Source organism: Stegostoma tigrinum, chromosome 2 (genome assembly GCF_030684315.1).
Source record: "Stegostoma tigrinum isolate sSteTig4 chromosome 2, sSteTig4.hap1, whole genome shotgun sequence".
NCBI classification, from domain to species: Eukaryota; Metazoa; Chordata; class Chondrichthyes; order Orectolobiformes; family Stegostomatidae; genus Stegostoma; species Stegostoma tigrinum.
The window spans coordinates 90,484,296-90,501,530 of record NC_081355.1 but is presented as its reverse complement, the minus strand read 5'-3'; the positions used below and the strand labels follow the sequence as shown (position 1 = coordinate 90,501,530).

At 44.4% G+C, this 17,235-nt stretch overlaps 1 protein-coding gene across 1 annotated transcript in view; it reads left to right on the top strand.

The window, feature by feature from the left end:
• Positions 1–13,121, top strand: part of glipr2l (GLI pathogenesis-related 2, like) — a 58,032-nt gene extending 44,911 nt beyond the window's left edge. The window contains exon 5 of the mRNA XM_048523857.2: positions 3,722–13,121. Coding sequence (XP_048379814.1) covers positions 3,722–3,882 — 161 coding nt within the window. The 3' untranslated portion in view covers positions 3,883–13,121. The remainder of the gene's footprint in view (positions 1–3,721) is intronic.
• Positions 13,122–17,235: the final 4,114 nt, after the last annotated feature.

The window sequence follows — 17,235 nt, the reverse complement described above, 5'->3', positions numbered from 1 at the left end:
AAGCAGAAATAGACAAGTCAGCCCCTTTAGCCTGCTCATTATTGAATGAGAGCATGGCTGATCTGTTTGTGTTTCAAGTTCCACTTTCCCATCTACCCTCAATAAACCTTGATTCCCCTGATGAACAAGAACCTATCCACATCTGTCTCTAAAAATATTCAATTATCCCAGTTCCACTGCCTTCTGACATGGAGTTTTGAGGTTACCCAACTCCTGAGAGCAAATGGTTTCTCCTCATCTCAGTGCTGAAAAGGGTAGCCTCTAATTTTAAAAACATTGACTCTTGGTTCTAGGCTGACCTACAAAAGAAAACATCCTTTCCATGTCCACCTTGTCAAAATTATTCAGGCTCTGTCATTCTAATGTCAACTTTCTCATTCACACAGTTTTCCTTACTGTCAGATAGAAAATATATGGTGACAGTACCCAACCAGAAAGTGGGAGCAACTCCAGCTCACCGCCCACTCCTCTGGCCCTCTAACATGGACAGCAGTCGCCATCATCTTAGGGCACACTCCAGACGTTGACTTTGGAAATGCAACATCTTCTCCCCATCATAGCGCAACTCTGATCCACTTACAGCACAGTTCTGCACTTTATTGCTGCACTTCAGAGTGCAACAGCACCTCTCATTGCAACACTGCTGCAAGGAGATATCCCACAGGGCCAACACCCACCTCAGGGATCACACCAGGTCCATGGCAGGCTGTTCCTTTGTTCTTAGAATGCACTCACTCTACATCAACTTTGTGCTCGCAGCATCTCTCTCTGGCCTGGTCTTTTTATGCTTTGCCCCAACTGTCAGAGCTGAAAGACTCTGAGTATTCTCACTTGCCTTGCCTTTTAGCACAGACACAAGGCCACGCATCTTTTACATGATTGTCTGCAACCTTCAGGCAAGGGGGTGAGTGAACTGCACTGTGCCAAGTCAATGTCACACCCGTACCACATACCAGCAGCTTCTGCAGCAAACGCACTGCATGTGCTTCAAATAGCCATATCTCAAAATCTAAAGGGAGTAGCCCTCGCTGAAGTGAAGAGAGACGCCTTTCAGTCAGAGAATCCTGGCACAGCCAATTCAGAGCAACCTCCAATATCAATCTAGGGACTTGCAGGGGGAGCAAGTTGGCTGCTTGAGATGGTCATGGCAGGAGCCACTCTTTTAGGCCGAGATACTGACTGTCAGCCAGCCCACCATTTACCCAGGCTCTTTCTGCCATATTGTTAACCTTTTCCTCTTGGAATGAGGCATAGAGAGGAATTGAGTGAGATGAAAGTTTCTGGTGCAACCAGTGCAGATGGGGAAGAGGGAATTAGGGGTGCCAAGTGCAAAAGTAGACAGTGCAGAGGCCGTGCGTTCAATACGGTGGGGGGAATTGGCCAGGTGTGAGTGAGCAAGGTAAGATGTTGCATATGAGAGTGACAGCCTGAGCTGTGGGAGGAGGTAGAAGAGATAGCGTGTGAGGTAGCAGCAACGAATAATAATACTTACCTTTGTAGAACAGAGAAGGTCATTGACGGTCTTCCAGCATTGCTGAGCTTCCGTTGGACCTTCCACACAGCACCACGCCACAGGGGGAAGCTCCGAGCAGCCTGGCAGCATCTGGTTCTGTTGTCTCCTCTGCTGATCCTGAGGGAAGAGGTTGGCCCCCATTGGGCTATCCAATCCTCCAGGTCACTGCCAGCAAAGCAGGCACCAATTTCTCTTTCACCCGGCAATTGATGGGAACCCATGCAGGGCAGCTCCAACACTGAAAGCACCGGACCTATTGCATGGCTGGGCCCGAAAAATGGCCCTGGTGTGTCAGTAATCCCAGGGGGCACCGGCAGTGACAAGTATTTCCGCCCACAAAGTGGGCAGCTGCAACAAGTAGTATGGAGCATGGGTAACAGGGAAAGTTTGTGACGATAGCTGAGAAATCTTGCTAGGCCTCGAGGAGAGAAACCGTCCAAGAAGTTTGCCAAAATTGACACTTAGCCAATAACTAGTAAAATTCAGCCCTGTGTTTTTATTGATCTAAAGCACCAGTCTGGTTTGCCAGCCTACTTCGGCTACTTCAGCTTTCATGCCCAGATGTTTGACCTTATTAAAGTTTAAAATGCTTGCCTTGGACCCGACTTTGTGCCAGGATTCTCTGACTGAAAGGCGTCTCTCTCCACTTCTCCTTTTCAAACTGGATCTAAAACGCAGTCATGTGGTCACTGCTGCCCAGAGGTTGTTAATTAGTCCTTTCACGTTACATAATACCAAGTCTAATATAACTTGCTGTCTAGTCGTATCCAAAATGTGCTGTTATAAGAAACTATTTTAAAAGCATTCTATGAACAACTTATCGAGGCAACCATTGCCACTGTGATCAGAGATAATGGGAACTGCAGATGCTGGAGAATCCAAGATAACAAAGTGTGAAGCTGGATGAACACAGCAGGCCAAGCAGCATCTCAGGAGCACAAAAGCTGACGTTTCGCGCCTAGACCCTTCTTCAGAAAAGAGTGAAGGGCCAAGGCCCGAAACGTCAGCTTTTGTGCTCCTAAGATGCTGCTTGGCCTGCTGTGTTCATCCAGCTCCACACTTTGTTATCTACCATTGCCACTGTGTTGTTTTATGGTTATATGTGGTTTAAAGTTACCATGATTATTACTGTGATAACAAGGTGTAGAGCTGGATGAACACAGCAAGCCAGGCAGCATCAGAGGCGCAGCAAAGCTGATGTTTCGGGCCTAGACCCTTCTTCATCTGTCCCTTCATCTCAGGCGCTCAGTATTTCTGCTTGTATATTCTGTCCCACATTTCGGTTCCTGTTAGGGGGCATATGAACCACACCCACTAGTGATTTCTTTGCTTTAGCATTCCTCATCTCTACTCAAATTGATTCTACACCCCGTTGTCTTGAATCTAGGCCATCTCCAACTGTTGTACACATGTTATCTTTGATTAACAGTGTTAGTCTTCTACCATTAGATGGCTTTGTATTTCTCTTGAATAGTGAGGGCTATCTGACATTCAGGACCTAATTCTTGAACCTGTATGGCCATGTTGTCAGATCATGTTATTTGCGTAAACATGCTGTACGCATTCAGATTTGGAACCTTTAGCTTTGTCTTTTGTAACACCTAGTCTTGATTGTTGGTGTATTCTTGACTTTTCTCTGTCTGCCACTTGCTGCCATTCACTGATTCTCATTGCCCGTGTTACTATTTTCTCTCTTAACTTGTCTCAACTCTTTGATATACTAAGAGCGGAAATGTATAGGTGTCTGAACAATGCAGCTATGGCAAGATTTGTGGCAGAATTGGGCAAGAAGCCTGGCACGGCACATCTTGACATTGAGACAATCTTGCTGCATCTTTAATGGATTTGCTGGGCAGCAAAAGTGATTTTCTCGCTAGGCAGTGGTGACGTGCCAGCTAAGGGGGATTATTGCTGGTTAAACACACTAATGGCACAACTCACCTCATTAATATTCATCTTATCAAATATGCACAAAAACGTGGGCCATCGAGATATTGTGACTCAGTGCTAGGATTGTTCAGAGCATGTGGTTTGATAAAGTGCACTGAACTGGATGAAGAATAACTGGTGAGCTGTAAGGAATTGGGCCTGTCTTTGGCTGGTGTATAATTGGGAGCTGAGGGAGAAGGGGTGGAGTACTCACTTATTGATGGTCATTTCTCACAGGGAACTCCTTTTCTTTAACTTGTCATCTTGTTTCTTCTGTAGGTCACTTTACAGCAATGATCTGGAAAAGCAGCAAGAAGCTGGGCATTGGGAAGGCGTCGGCTTCCGATGGCTCCACGTTCGTAGTCGCTAGATATTTCCCAGCTGGCAACATCATGAACCGGGGCTATTTTGAGGAAAATGTTCTGCCTCCAAAGAAGTAAATTTGTAAAATTTGAACAGGACTGTAGATTCCATCAATGGTAAAGAATGAAGGACATTCACCTGTATCATTTATCGCCCAATGATTTGATCCTGCAACATCTTCATCGTACACTTCCTCATATAATGCTTAAAAGGACCTGTTGCTGATGCATTGTTGTACCTTATTTAGAAATTACAAAACAAATGAACCATATGAAATGGGGCAAAATGAGATACCAGCCTGTTGTATGTCACTCCCTGCTACTGCACAACTCCCAGCTACCAGTACTTTGGATAATAATAACTTAGAGCAGTGGGTGGCAATATAGGGCTGGGATGAAACATCATTTTCATTGAGTACATCATCCTTTTGCAGCCTTACCAAGATCTCATGCTATCATAACTTGCAGGTTACTTTTAGTAATTCAGCAAGTCATTTATTCTTCCGTTCTTGGTCAGTTTGTAGGCCTTTCACTTGAGTAGCTACTACACACATACTCACCATAGCCCTGCATGTTATTGGGAATATCCAACTATGGGAAAAGTGTAAGGTATCGCAGCTTAGACAAACCTTGACCTCAGCTACATCAGCACATCTTCACCTCCATCTGGGAGCAGGGACAGTGATGAGGAATAGCTGATTTCTCTGTGGCAAAATGCAGCATCTTTGGTGCAATCTTTCTCCTGTTCTTTCTGAGATCAGGTTATTCCAGAGAGGGTCCTCAACCAGGGATTGCAGGCTGCAGGTATTAACTGCCCAATCTGTTGATCCAAAAAGGAGCAAGCTTGTATTTAATTTTTTTTTTCAAATCAGATATGCCCTCGTTGATTATATGGTGTAAGTTGGCTGAACAGAATAATCAGACTGTGTTTTCAGATTTAAGGTAAATATAGTAACAAATCAACATTCCCACCTTATCCGTAGTTTGGTTTGAGAAAATATTTTTGATGTTCATATTTTTGCCTGCTGTGTTTCCAGTTGACCACTGATATTCTCCAGCGAAGTAAACATAGAACTAAACTGCTAAGACATCAGCAACAATATACTTCAAGAATGGTCAGGAAGCAGTGGAATTAAAGTGAACGGTGACCATCGTAAAATTTCCTCATAAGTTTTCCCATTACCTACTACGAACGGTCTAAAGAGGGATTCAATTAAGTGGCTCCAGTTAATAAGTAACAAAAATCACTCAACCAGGAAATGGAAGTTGGATAGGTAGAGATGGGACTTGAAACTCTCCTTATTTTGGTTGGTTGCACAACATTTAACAATCAATTGCATGAGAGCCTGGGAATTTGATTTCTCAAGACCAAAGCATGTATAAAATATGATGGGATCTTAACCAGTAGGAAAGAAAACAAGTTGGGAAAGAAGCAATTTACAAAGCTCTCTGATGTTAGGTTTAGGATCTTACTGCAAACTTTCGGGGAAGGACACTGATCAAGGAACAAAAATTCATTTCGTATATCTTTCATAAAATATTCAATTAAAACCATTTCATGATGGCTGAGAGGTTTGGTTTTGATGAGCTATTCAAGCTGCTTTTCCCACTGGCTGCAATTGCATTAGCTCTCATTCCTTTAAATGTAGGTTCTCCCATTTATGTTTTTATACCACTTTAGGGTGTTTTCATTGCAAAGGAAAGAAGTGATCTTGGTATAAGTGGTTCTACATTTTATTTAACACCATAACCATTAACATTTATCTTTGTGAAACTTGAACGCTGTACACTTTCTTCTATAATGGAACATATTAACACTCTGGAGACTAATTTTACAAAGTGCATATTCAAGACTGAGACCAAAAATTTTTGATTTCTAAGAATAGGGCTGGAAAGCAGAGCCACCATGCTGTCATTGTATAGCAGAACAGGCTTGAAGGGTTGAATGGCCAACTCCTCTTATATTCTTATGACTTGCTTATAAGCTGAATATTTGCTATCACAGCCTTTCTATATTTGAACACTGTGTTACATTTTCAAAAGAAAAATCAAGACTTTTTCTGTATTAAAAATCTTATGTCTGCACATACTTCCTGGATAAATAGCGTTACTTCCTGCTATCAGTTTTGCCCATCACCAATTCCCTTGTCCACATTGACAATGATGTGGAGGTGCCGGTGTTGGACTGGGCTGGACAAGGTCAGAAATCACATGACACCAGGTTACACTGGTTGGATATAACCTGGTGTTGTGTGATTTCTGAACCACCTCTGCAGTGATAATTGCTGATGGAAACATGTCTCTGTAGTTATACATATCTTTCAGTTGTGGTGCTATTGAGTTTGATTTATGTTTCTCAGCTCCTCTACCTGCATAGTAAGGAAACTCTCTCGTAAAAGATTCCCCATAGCTCCATGTTGAAATCTTATAAGGGCCTGAATGACCAGAGCTATGGCAAGAAATCTGACAGAGTTGTGCCAGAGTTCCAGCAAGGCCTATCTTGCCATTGCTGCATCTTCTAACTACATTTGGCGTGTCATGGTGAGATTCTCACCATGCAATGGCAAGTTACTTATTAAGGGGGATTATTGCTTGTTAACAGCCTTATTAATTGTACATCTCATTAATATACAGCTTCCTATCCGACTACCCATTGCGAGCAAACTAGACGCTGAAAATTCTCAACATGTGGCTTGCCTTGCTGGTCAGCGGTCTTCAGTCTAGGGGTCAGACATTTTGCAGCGTGCTACGTCAGTCCCACTGTACCAGCAGTTCATGCAGCAGACACACAGAATGTCGTCCAACAGGCAGCCAATCTTTCAAAGTCTTAGTGGAATAGTCCTCACTGAAGTCCATGGAGACACCAGTCAGTCAGGGAGCCTGGCATTGAACGTGAAGGGGAACCTTTAATATCAACCAGGAAATTGGCCACGGTTAGGCATCTGGTCAGGATGTTTGTACTCAGGGGTCCATGGCTCTGGAAACTGGGGAGTGGGTCATGGTCAGCCTTGTGGTCCCATAGTGGTCAGCCCACAGGTGGGGTGAATACACCCACGGCGTTGTACAGGCAAGAGGCAGGGTTCTGGGCACTTCTCATCCAGGGTTTACCCGGTTAGAACTCTCAACGGGATTGGCCGCAGTCAGTCTGTCAGCTTTGTTCAGACAAACTAGGGAAAGCAAGGAGCATTGCCATCAGAGGGTGACTCAGGAACCTCTTCCTGCCAGGCTTTGGGTTGGGGGGTGGTCGATGAAGGTTGGACAGATGACAGGTGTGAAGGGAGGGGGGAGATAATTTTTGTGAAGCAGGTTGGGAATGGGGCTGTGTGGCAGGGAGGATTTACTCACAGGTAACACGATGTAGAGCTGGATGAACACAGCAGGTCAAGCAGCATCAGAGGAACAGGAAGGCTGATGTTTCGGGCCTAGACCTTTCTTCAGAAATGAGGGAGGGGAAGGGGATTCTGAAATAAATAGGGAGAGAGGGGGCATGGATTGAAGATGGATAGAGGAGAAGATAGGTGGAGAGGAGACAGACAGGTCAAAAAGCCGAGGGTGGAGCCAGTAAAGGTGAGCGTAGGTGGGGAGTTAGGGAGGGGATATGTCAGTCCGGAGAGGATGGACAGGTCAAGGGAGCGGGATGAGGCTAGTAGGTAGGAGATGGGGTGGTGCTTGAGGTCAGAGGAGGGGATAGGTGGGAGGAAGGACAGGTTAGGGAGGCGGGCACAAGCTGGGCTGGTTTTGGGATGCGGTTGGGGGAGGGGAAATTTTGAAGCTTCTGAAATCCACATTGATACCATTGGGCTGCAGGGTTCCCAAGCGAAATATGAGTTGCTGTTCCTGCAGCCTTTGGGTGGCATCATTGTGGAACTGCAGGAGGCCCAGGATGGCCATGTCGTCTAAGGAATGGGAGGGAGAGTTGAAATTGTTCGCGACTGGGAGGTGCAGTTGTTTATTGCGAACCGAGCGTAGGTGTTCCTCAAAGCGGTCCCCAAGCCTCTGCTTGGTGTCCCCAATGTAGAGGAAGCCACACCAGGTACAGCGGATGCAGTATACCACATTGGCAGATGTGCAGGTGAACATCTGCTTGATGTGGAAAGTCTTCTCGGGGCCTGGGATGGGGATGAGGGAGGAGGTGTGGGGGCAGGTGTAGCACTTCCTGTGGTTGCAGGGAAAAGTGCCGGGTGGGGTTGGAGGGGAGTGTGGAGCAGATTTATCCAGTCAGGAACACCCTGACTTGAAGGGGGAAGAAAGTGATTGCCTACTCCAGCGTCGTCAGCTCATGCCAGAGGAAAGGTAGGCAAGACAGGGTCAGGTTCATGTAGATGGGTTAGGTGGGGGCGTGGAGAGGTATGAATCCTCTGGGGCTTATATGAAGAGCTACTCAGAAACTCAAACAAACAGAATAATCATAAAACCGATAACATTTATGCAAATATGCCACCAAGGTTTGCTCAAACAGACTTTTTCTTTGCCTTTCACAACATCTCAGTGCAGTCTCGCGGCCTGCAGCTAGAGGGGAGGGAACCTGTGTGGCAGTGGGATCTGTTCATCTTGGTTGCCCCCAGGAGCACGTGTGCCTACCTGGCCCTCACATGCCATGCGTTGTCTTGTCAGAGGCAAAGGGGATGCTCTGTGGTCAGTGAAGCGGGGGCTGGTGCGGCCAGGGATGTGAGGGACCTGGACACCTCTAACCTGAGTGGGTCTGTGTGTGGTTTCTCCTCCAGCTGGGTATCCCCTGGCACTGCCCTGTCTCCTTGTGTGTAAGGAGCTCTCAACACCATAACCACGGCCCCCTCCATCACCATGCCTGTTGTCCTGAGAACCAGTGGCTGGGGCAATGATGTGTAGGCCTGTGCGTGTATCTAGCAGCCGGACCCAGCTCTCCATGGCAACCAGCAACTTGCTCACGAGGCAGCAGTGTCGCTACAATGTAGTTACATTTCTGTAACCTCTGGGCAATGAGGGCCATCACCTCCTACATCCCTGTCTGCCACTTCTCTTCCTCTCTCAGCACATGGACAAAGCCCCAGACTGCCAACGCCACTGGGCCCTCTCCTGCACGGGCCTGAGCAGATGCCCTGGTATCGAGCTGCATCCTGCATGTCTGCAACTTGGGGCATGTCTCCCCTCTGTCAGTCCCAGTGGGGTGCTGTCTCGATTATGCTCCCGAACTTCCTCAGGCTGACATTGCTCCTGAGGTGGTGGGAGTGCAGCAGGCAATCTGGCTGATGATTCCTGTGAGGCAGTGGAATTCTTAGCCTCCAGAGGACCAGAGGAAGCTGTTCCTCCACTGACGTCATGATCAACCCATTGACAACTGCCAGGCAGCAGAGAGAAAGAGAGAGAGGGATTGCAGCTGACAGCTAGAGGTGTTGTGCATAGAATGACGCTGACAGTAGGGTACTCTGAGAGTTGCAGTGGAATGAAGAGTGACACCTACTCAGTTAATGGATACATGGATGTCTCAGCACCCCGACAGGAGCAGTCCTGGTCTTTCCCTGCATGGGTGAGGAGCCTGATATCAGGTATCCCTCCACCTGCACAGGCACGGCCCGCCCTATTGTGGACTGTCTCCTCCTGGAATGAGGGAAAGGGAGAGATTGAGTGAGTCGGAAGTGGATGGCTCAGTTGTCAGTGCTGGTGGAGGTGCTGTGAAGTTGCTGATGTGTTCCAAGTGAGTCGGCAGTGCAGAGGGCAGGCAGAGTTCGTGATGTGGGATGCTGGGGGGTTGGGATTTGAGAATGGGAGCGAGTGGGTGAAAATGAAGGCAGTAGTGAGAATGGCAGTGCATGAACCACAGTGTGAGGTGGGTACAGTAGCTGTGAGAGAGAGAGGGTGTGAGGTACCAGAGAGAGAAGTGTGGCACTTAGCCTGATGGAGAAGAGGAGGGCGTCAACCTTCTGGCAGCACCTAATGCCTGATGTGATGTAACTGAAGCTCAGAATTTGCTTTTCAAATTAAGATAGCAGGGTGATTATTTGAATTGTACACCAGAAATTTACTCATTAACAGAAAACATCATACTAATTACTCATTAAGCAAAATGTCCATCGTACAAGGCATAACAATTGATTCAAGATATTTTATCCTGAGCTCTGACTTTCAGCCTGAAGAAGAATAAATTCTAATTAACATGAAATTATATTTGCCCAACAATTATTTTTGTGCTAAGGCCAAACTTTAATATGCGTAAAAAAGACATACATGAAAGTCTAGAGAGTTCATGCTGATTTCTGTTTCCCTGCTGTGATATTCCCTCACTGAAGAGCAATTAAACTCAAAGACTTACTAAATAGAACCCTTTAACCCTTTAACAGCTGAACATTGTTATGTCTCAGACTAGTGCAGGAGACTAAATAATCAATCAAAAATTGCATGTTCTCTTTAATCTGTCAATGGCTACATAGCTTAAGAAGCTCACTCAGGTAATGTTTGTTCTGTGTAAAGCTAAAAGTGATCCTTCCTGCTCAACAATAAGTGAAATTTGAGCCTCAGTCTGCAGTTTTAATAAAACCCCCAGGCTGTACATTGATTCTGTAGTTAAATGATTTATACAGTGGGTGTGGATTGAGGAGCAGCCAAATGGCTCCAGTATTTACTGCCAGTTCAAGGCTGCATTAGATATTTTACTTTGGAATTTTTCAGTTGGCTTTTTCTTTGGTCTATGGAGATCACACTTAGGTGATCACTCAGGTGAACATCTGTCTGATATGGAAGGTTTGTTTGGAGCCTGGGATGGAGGTGATGGGGGAGGTTGTAGGGGCAGGTGTAGCACTTCCTGTGGTTGCTGGAAAAGGTGCCAGAGCTTGTGAGGAGTGTGGAGCCTTCCACATCAGACAGAGGTTCACCTGCACATCCATCAATGTGGTCAATTGTATCCGCTGCTCCCAATGTGGCCTCCACTACATCAGTGAGACCAAGCAGAGGCTTGGAGACTGCTTTGTAGAGCACCTGTGCTCGGTTCACGATTGACGACAACACCTTCCAGTCGCGAACCATTTCAACTCCCCCTCCCGCTCCATGGGTGACATATCCATCCTGGGCCTCCTCCCAGTGTCACAATGACACCACCCAGAAACTGGAGGAGCAGCACCTCATATTCCACCTTGGGAACCAACAGTCCAATGGTCTCAATGTGGACTTTCCTGGCTACAAAATCTCTCCACCTCCAGCCTCATCCGATGACCAACCCTCCCTCTCACCCCTGTCTCCTTCACCTGTTCATCCTCTCTCCCACCTATCCGTCCCTCCTACCTCACTGACCAATCCCCACCACTACCTACCTGCACTCACCTATTAACATCCCACCTACCTTCCCCAGCCCCACCCCTGCCCTCTATTTATTTCAGAGCCTTTACCCCCTCCCCCATTTCTGAAGAAGGGTCCTGACCCGCAATGTCTGCTTTCCTGCCCCTCTGCTGCTGCCGGGCCTGCTGTGTTATCTCTAACTCCAACATCGGCAGTTCTTACTATTTCTTTAGCCAAAGAACTGTAGCCCTACTTATCTAAAAGGCTGTGAACACTGTAAACACCACCTCCTGTGACACAGAGAAAGCACATTAATAAAGAGGAATCTGATGTCAATTGCACGAGAGGAAAAGCAGCAGACATTTTGAAAGATAATACAGTCACTTGTGTTGTGTTTTATGGATTGGATCTGTTTACATTTCCAATCAAATTTATGATGAACAGCAGTGGAGTGAGTGTAGTGAAGAAGCAGCAGCCATTGGAGACCTACTGCACAAACACTGCCAGAAAGGGGAAGCTCTGTCTTGTCAGACCTCAGTCTCCATGGCCCAGCCAAGCCTTCACCTCCCCCTTCACATCCAGCTTGGCAACAGGGCACATACACAAGAGCACACTTCCTGCAGCCTATTGTAACTAGCTGGTTTCATAGGCCGTGTCTGCACACGTGCAGGAGCCATTTTAACTTCATGGATAACTGCTCTATATCTGACACAAAAAACAGAAAATGTTGGAACAAAACTCCAGCATGTTAGGGCTCGTTCACTTTCCAATACTGCTGTTTAACTAGACATTGTAATGAAATTGAAACCTATAAATGTAAGTACAGGAATCATGGTATTAACATAAAAGTGGAATGTGCTGTTTCAACTTTACACAGCCTTCCAGGCCAACTTTACCTAGAGGGTGCACTAGACTTTGATTGCCGTCTACAATCCGCACGAGGACTAGTCAATATGACAAATGTGACATTTATGTACATTTGATTGTGAAAATCTCCAGTGTTGTGCAACTGAAGCTCATAAATTGCTTTTCCAATCAATGTGGCAAGGTGATTATTTGAAATGTACCAGGAATTTACTCATTAACAGAATATGACTTCAAAATGCCTTTAGCATACAGCATTAAAAAATCGATTCAAGATATTTTATCCTGATGTTCTCCCTTTCAGCCTGAAGAACAATAAATTCTAATTAATATGAAATTATATTTGCCCAACAATTATTCTTGTGCCAAGGCCAAACTTTAATATGTGTATAAAGTATTTGTAGATAAACATGAAGACAAAGTCTCTTCATGCTGATTCCCCTTTCCCTGCTGTGATATTCCCTCACTGAAGAGCAATTAAACTCCGAGACCTACCAAATAATACCCTTTGACCCTTTAACAGCTGACTTCTGTTGCGATCTGTGCCTCAGACTTTAATCTGTCAATGGCTGCATATCTAAAGAAGCTCACTCAGGTGAAATATATTGCTTTATCTTGTAAAGCTAAATATGATCCTTCCTGCTCAACAGTAAGAGTAATTTAAGCCTCAGTCTGCTGTTTGAATACAACCCCAAGGCTATGCATTGATTCTGCATTCTACTTTCATCATTGGGTGACTGTCTGTGTGGAGTTTGCAAATTCTCCCGGTGTCTGCGTGGGTTTCCTCCGGGTGCTCCAGTTTCCTCCCACAGTCCAAAGATGTGCAGGCTAGTGGATTGGCCATGCTAAGTTATACATGGTGTTCAGGGATGTGTAGCTAAGGTGGGTTATAGTGGGGTGGGATGCTCCAGGTGTCAATGTGAACTTGTTGGGCCAAAGGGCTTGTTTCCACACTGAAGGGATTCTATGATCTCTGATTTATAATTTATACAGTGCATGTGGACTCACCAGTTCAAGCCAGTAATAGATACTCTGATTTGGAATTTTTCATTGACTATTTAGTCTCCCAATGCAATACAAATTACACATTTCTTGACATTATGAGGTTTTAATGCTTTGAATTGCTTTTTGCCTCCTCTTTCCATGTGATTTTATGTAGAGGTTCTGTTCAATGCAGCATTAAAGAAATCTGTTTCTAAAGTTTAGTGATGTGTCACATTGTGTTGTTCTTGTCTGTGAATGCAAACTTAGACAAAGAAATGTGGTCCAAAATCTATATTTGTAAAACAGAGGTTGAGCAAAGAACAAATTATCAGCCCAGTATTACAAGTGCAGTCAGCAAATCTGCAGCTGAGTTGCAATGAATGGCAGATAAAGACAGAGTGAATCCCAGACTCTGTACCACAGAAATATTGTATGACATCTTCAGTTGGAAGATTGACACACGAGTAGGTTTGAATATCATCGGAACTCCTAAAATTAAACCATATCTGTCAATCCGTGCGATTGAAGTTGTTTCCAGCTGCCTTTTTGTTTAAATATTAATGAGTACAGATGACTCAAAAATCTATTTAGATTTTGTTATTCTGCATTTCTGTGCAGGAATTGAAAGAACATGATAATAAAGTGTTGGTCTCAAATACCCCAAAGAGATTTGTATACCTCAGTTTATGTAGTGGATTCTATTATTAGGTTTCCAATGATTTTTTAATGTGACTTCATTATTTATTCTTTCAAGGCCCATCCAGATCCAATTAAGGTGAATTTAGTTAATCAATCTGAACTTGTTTCTCAGGAAATGGTACTTCTTTTGCATAGGAATATGGTCTCCTTGGTTACAGTCTGATGTCCTGCCTTTCAGTCTTTTAAAAGAGTGAGGTCCAACTACAGTCTAGTGTCTACATCCTGCTTTATATTCATGTAGCATGTGGTAAAGGACACAATCAGATGAACTAGGAAGCATTGCACTTACCAGGGACATAGAAGATAAGGATTCATTGTCACATTTCATTCAATGACAGGAAAGAGCAAGAATAGGTAAAAATCCCATGTGATAATTGGAACTGCAGATGCTGGAGAATCCTCTGATGAAGGGTCTAGGCCAGAAACGTCGGCTTTTGTGCTCCTGAGATGCTGCTTGGCCTGCTGTGTTCATCCAGCTTCACACTTTGTTATCAAAAATCCCATGTGTTTTACCACTCAAAATAGAAGCTTACAACATAATATTTCATCAATGTCACCCACTTACATAAAATACCAATGACTTTTTCAGACCGATACAGAAATACAAGATCTAATGGGATCAAAGGAAAAATAAATGTAGAAATCAGATGAGAAACCATATAACTAATTAAATCACTGAGTGCACAGGTAGTTTGACACAAAAATACACTGAAGAGGAAGATTCCAGATTCAATCTTTGGGCTGTGCGGAGTTGCTGATGTGACACGATTGACATTAGTTACTGTTGATAATGGAGGCTGAGAAACCAGCTCCGAATCTTACTTCAGGATTCTGACTGGAGAGCTCTAATTGGGGGCCACAAATGAGGACGCTGCACTCAGACTGGTTCCACTCAACAGTGCTGTTATCTTGTGTCCCAGAGAAAATCAGTACCTCCAGGACAGGAGAGAGAGAGAGAAACATATCCACATCCTTGAACAGGCCATAATAACGAGCTGTCTAAATCTGACGCTTCACACAGATAGATCTGTCTTGTTACTATTACAGAGGATGAAGTAAAAGTGCAACCGACAGTGCAGAAATAGGCTCTCCCTCAGTGCCACCTGCTGGTAGCTGATCAAGTTTTTCTGCCTCCTTGGTGCGGGTCAAGATGTTGGAGCCAATGTGAGTTTTGCTGCTGTCGCTCTCTGGCTTATGTGCAATCAATCTGGCAGCATTGTGATTGGAATTTAGATCGGTTGCACAAATTGGGATAAATTGCCTCAAGTTAGAGTAATGACATCATTAGTTAGTTCATTAAATCTGAAAAACAAGAAGAGAAGGACTCTGCAGGCTCACTTTTTAAAACACAGTGGAGTGAGTAAACCAATTTCTTTGCAGTTAGTACACCCTGTGCAGTTGCTAATCTCCTTCAGAACTTCACTCCAGCTGTGGTGATGGGGTCAACAGGGAGCCACCTCATTTGCATAGAGCTAGTGAATATCCATGCCACCACAGAGGTATTTCCAGTATTTTTATGCCCTGGCTGTTGAAACTCCAACTCACTATTGTTAAGGCCTCTCTGCTTCCTCACCAGGAGACCTGATGATTTGTAAAGGAGCTACAATGAAGCTACGGCATGCAGGATGTTTCCCTGACCAGCACATGCTGTTGGGGCCCACTTAGATCTTTTTGTAATCAAGTACAGTCATCTCACAGGATCTGTCATAGTCCAGCATTACAGGCAAAGGAAATAGAAAGAATTGCCTGTTGCTTACCTACACAATGTGGCTTGCAAAGGGACAGGCAGTGGTTCTATCACTTCAATGACCAGGTCAGAATTCCAAACTGAGGTCAAGTCCCAGCACATCCGTGTCTCGGTATATTTTTGTTCTGACCTATTTGATGGGCTGGGGCCAGAGCTACAGCATAGAGCGGGCCATCACAATGGGAATATGGCTCCAGTATTTCAGTGTTGAATGTTAGCCATTTTACTAGTAGGCTTGCATGGACGGGTAGTGCTACAGCACTCCCAAACCATCTAAAACAGACCAGACGAGCTGATTGATGCCTATGCTTTGGTTTCACAATCTATTGCTGCCCTCCCCCAGGTGCTGGCACATTAGCTGTAGTTTTTATGATCTATTGGACACATTACAACAAGTTAGCAAGGTTACTTCTGCTACACCTCCATGTTCCATGAAATTGCCATCCAGTGACACAAGCATCACCATCAATTCTAAGGATCCCTTAAATTCTAATACCATACTGACTTAGAAACATATGCCATTATTTATCGTTACTGAGTCAAAATTAAGACAATAAGAGGTAGGAGTAGTTATAGGCCATTCAGCCCACTGAGACTGTTCTGCCATTCAATGAGATCATGGCAGGTCTGATAATCCTCAACTCCACTTTCATGCCCGATACCCATACTCCCATGATTGCCTTGCTAATTAGAAATCTTTATATCTCAATCTAGAATATGCTTAAAGCCTTAACAGCCCACTGTGCTAAAACATTCCGCAGATTCATTACCCCCAGAGAGAAGGAATTCTTCCTCATTTCTGTCTTAAACATGCAAGCACTTATTCTGAGATTATGCCCTCTGGTCCTAGACTCTCCCCCCAAGGGAAACAACCATTCCATGCCTCCCTTGTCAAAATCCTAAGAATCCTATATGTTTTACTAACAGCAATGCGAAACATTTTGACCAGTTTGTTTTAAAACACCCACCACCACCAGCCTCTATTAAATTATTAAATTATTAAATCAGACATTATTAAATCAGAATTTTGTCATTTATATAAAGAATAAATAAACTAAGTGGCATTTTAATAGGACGCAATGCTTTTGCTTGTGTCTGCTTGAACATATCTGATCCCTGTGATTGAACAGAACCTGATAGGCACTAGCTTTATTTTGAACAGAACAGGAACATTAATAGTAACCTTTTGTGGTGAATAGAAAGACTTTTACAATTTATTTTCCTGAATTTCTTTCTGCAGGGCTAAGTGTTGGGCTTTCATTAGTTCAGATTCTAAACAGAAATAAAAAAATAGTTGTACAAATTTAGTTGGCCAACCCAGCACAGGATTTTCCTGTCTGCTGTGATAATTTTCAAAAATTGTGGACTGGAGAAAATATTCTCATGTACAAATTCCCAGAGTGCAAATATTCAGTTTCAGACGCAGACCATATCTGTCAATTAAACACTGAGTGAGTCCATATGGAAAATGAACTTTAGCCTGTTCCTACAAACCGCCCAAGAACATCTATCTGAGTCATATGTGTGGAAAATGATGTGAGTTCTGAATATTTCTTGGATTTTGGTTGAGTTACTATCTAAGAAACATGGACCAACACACATACTGAGCCCAGGGATCAATTAGAGTCATAGAGTCATAGGGTAATAGAGCATGGAAACAGGCCCTTTGGCCTAAACTGGTCCATGCTGACCATGGGGCCCACTGAGCTAGTTCCAATTGCCCGCATTTGGTCCATATCACCCTAAACTCATCCCATCTGTCTACTTATCCAAATGTTTTTAAATGTCACTATTGTACCTGCCTCAACCACTTTCTCTGGCAGCTCATTCCATATATGCATCACTCTCTGTGTGAAGAGGTTGCCCCTCAGGCCCTTCTTAAATCTATC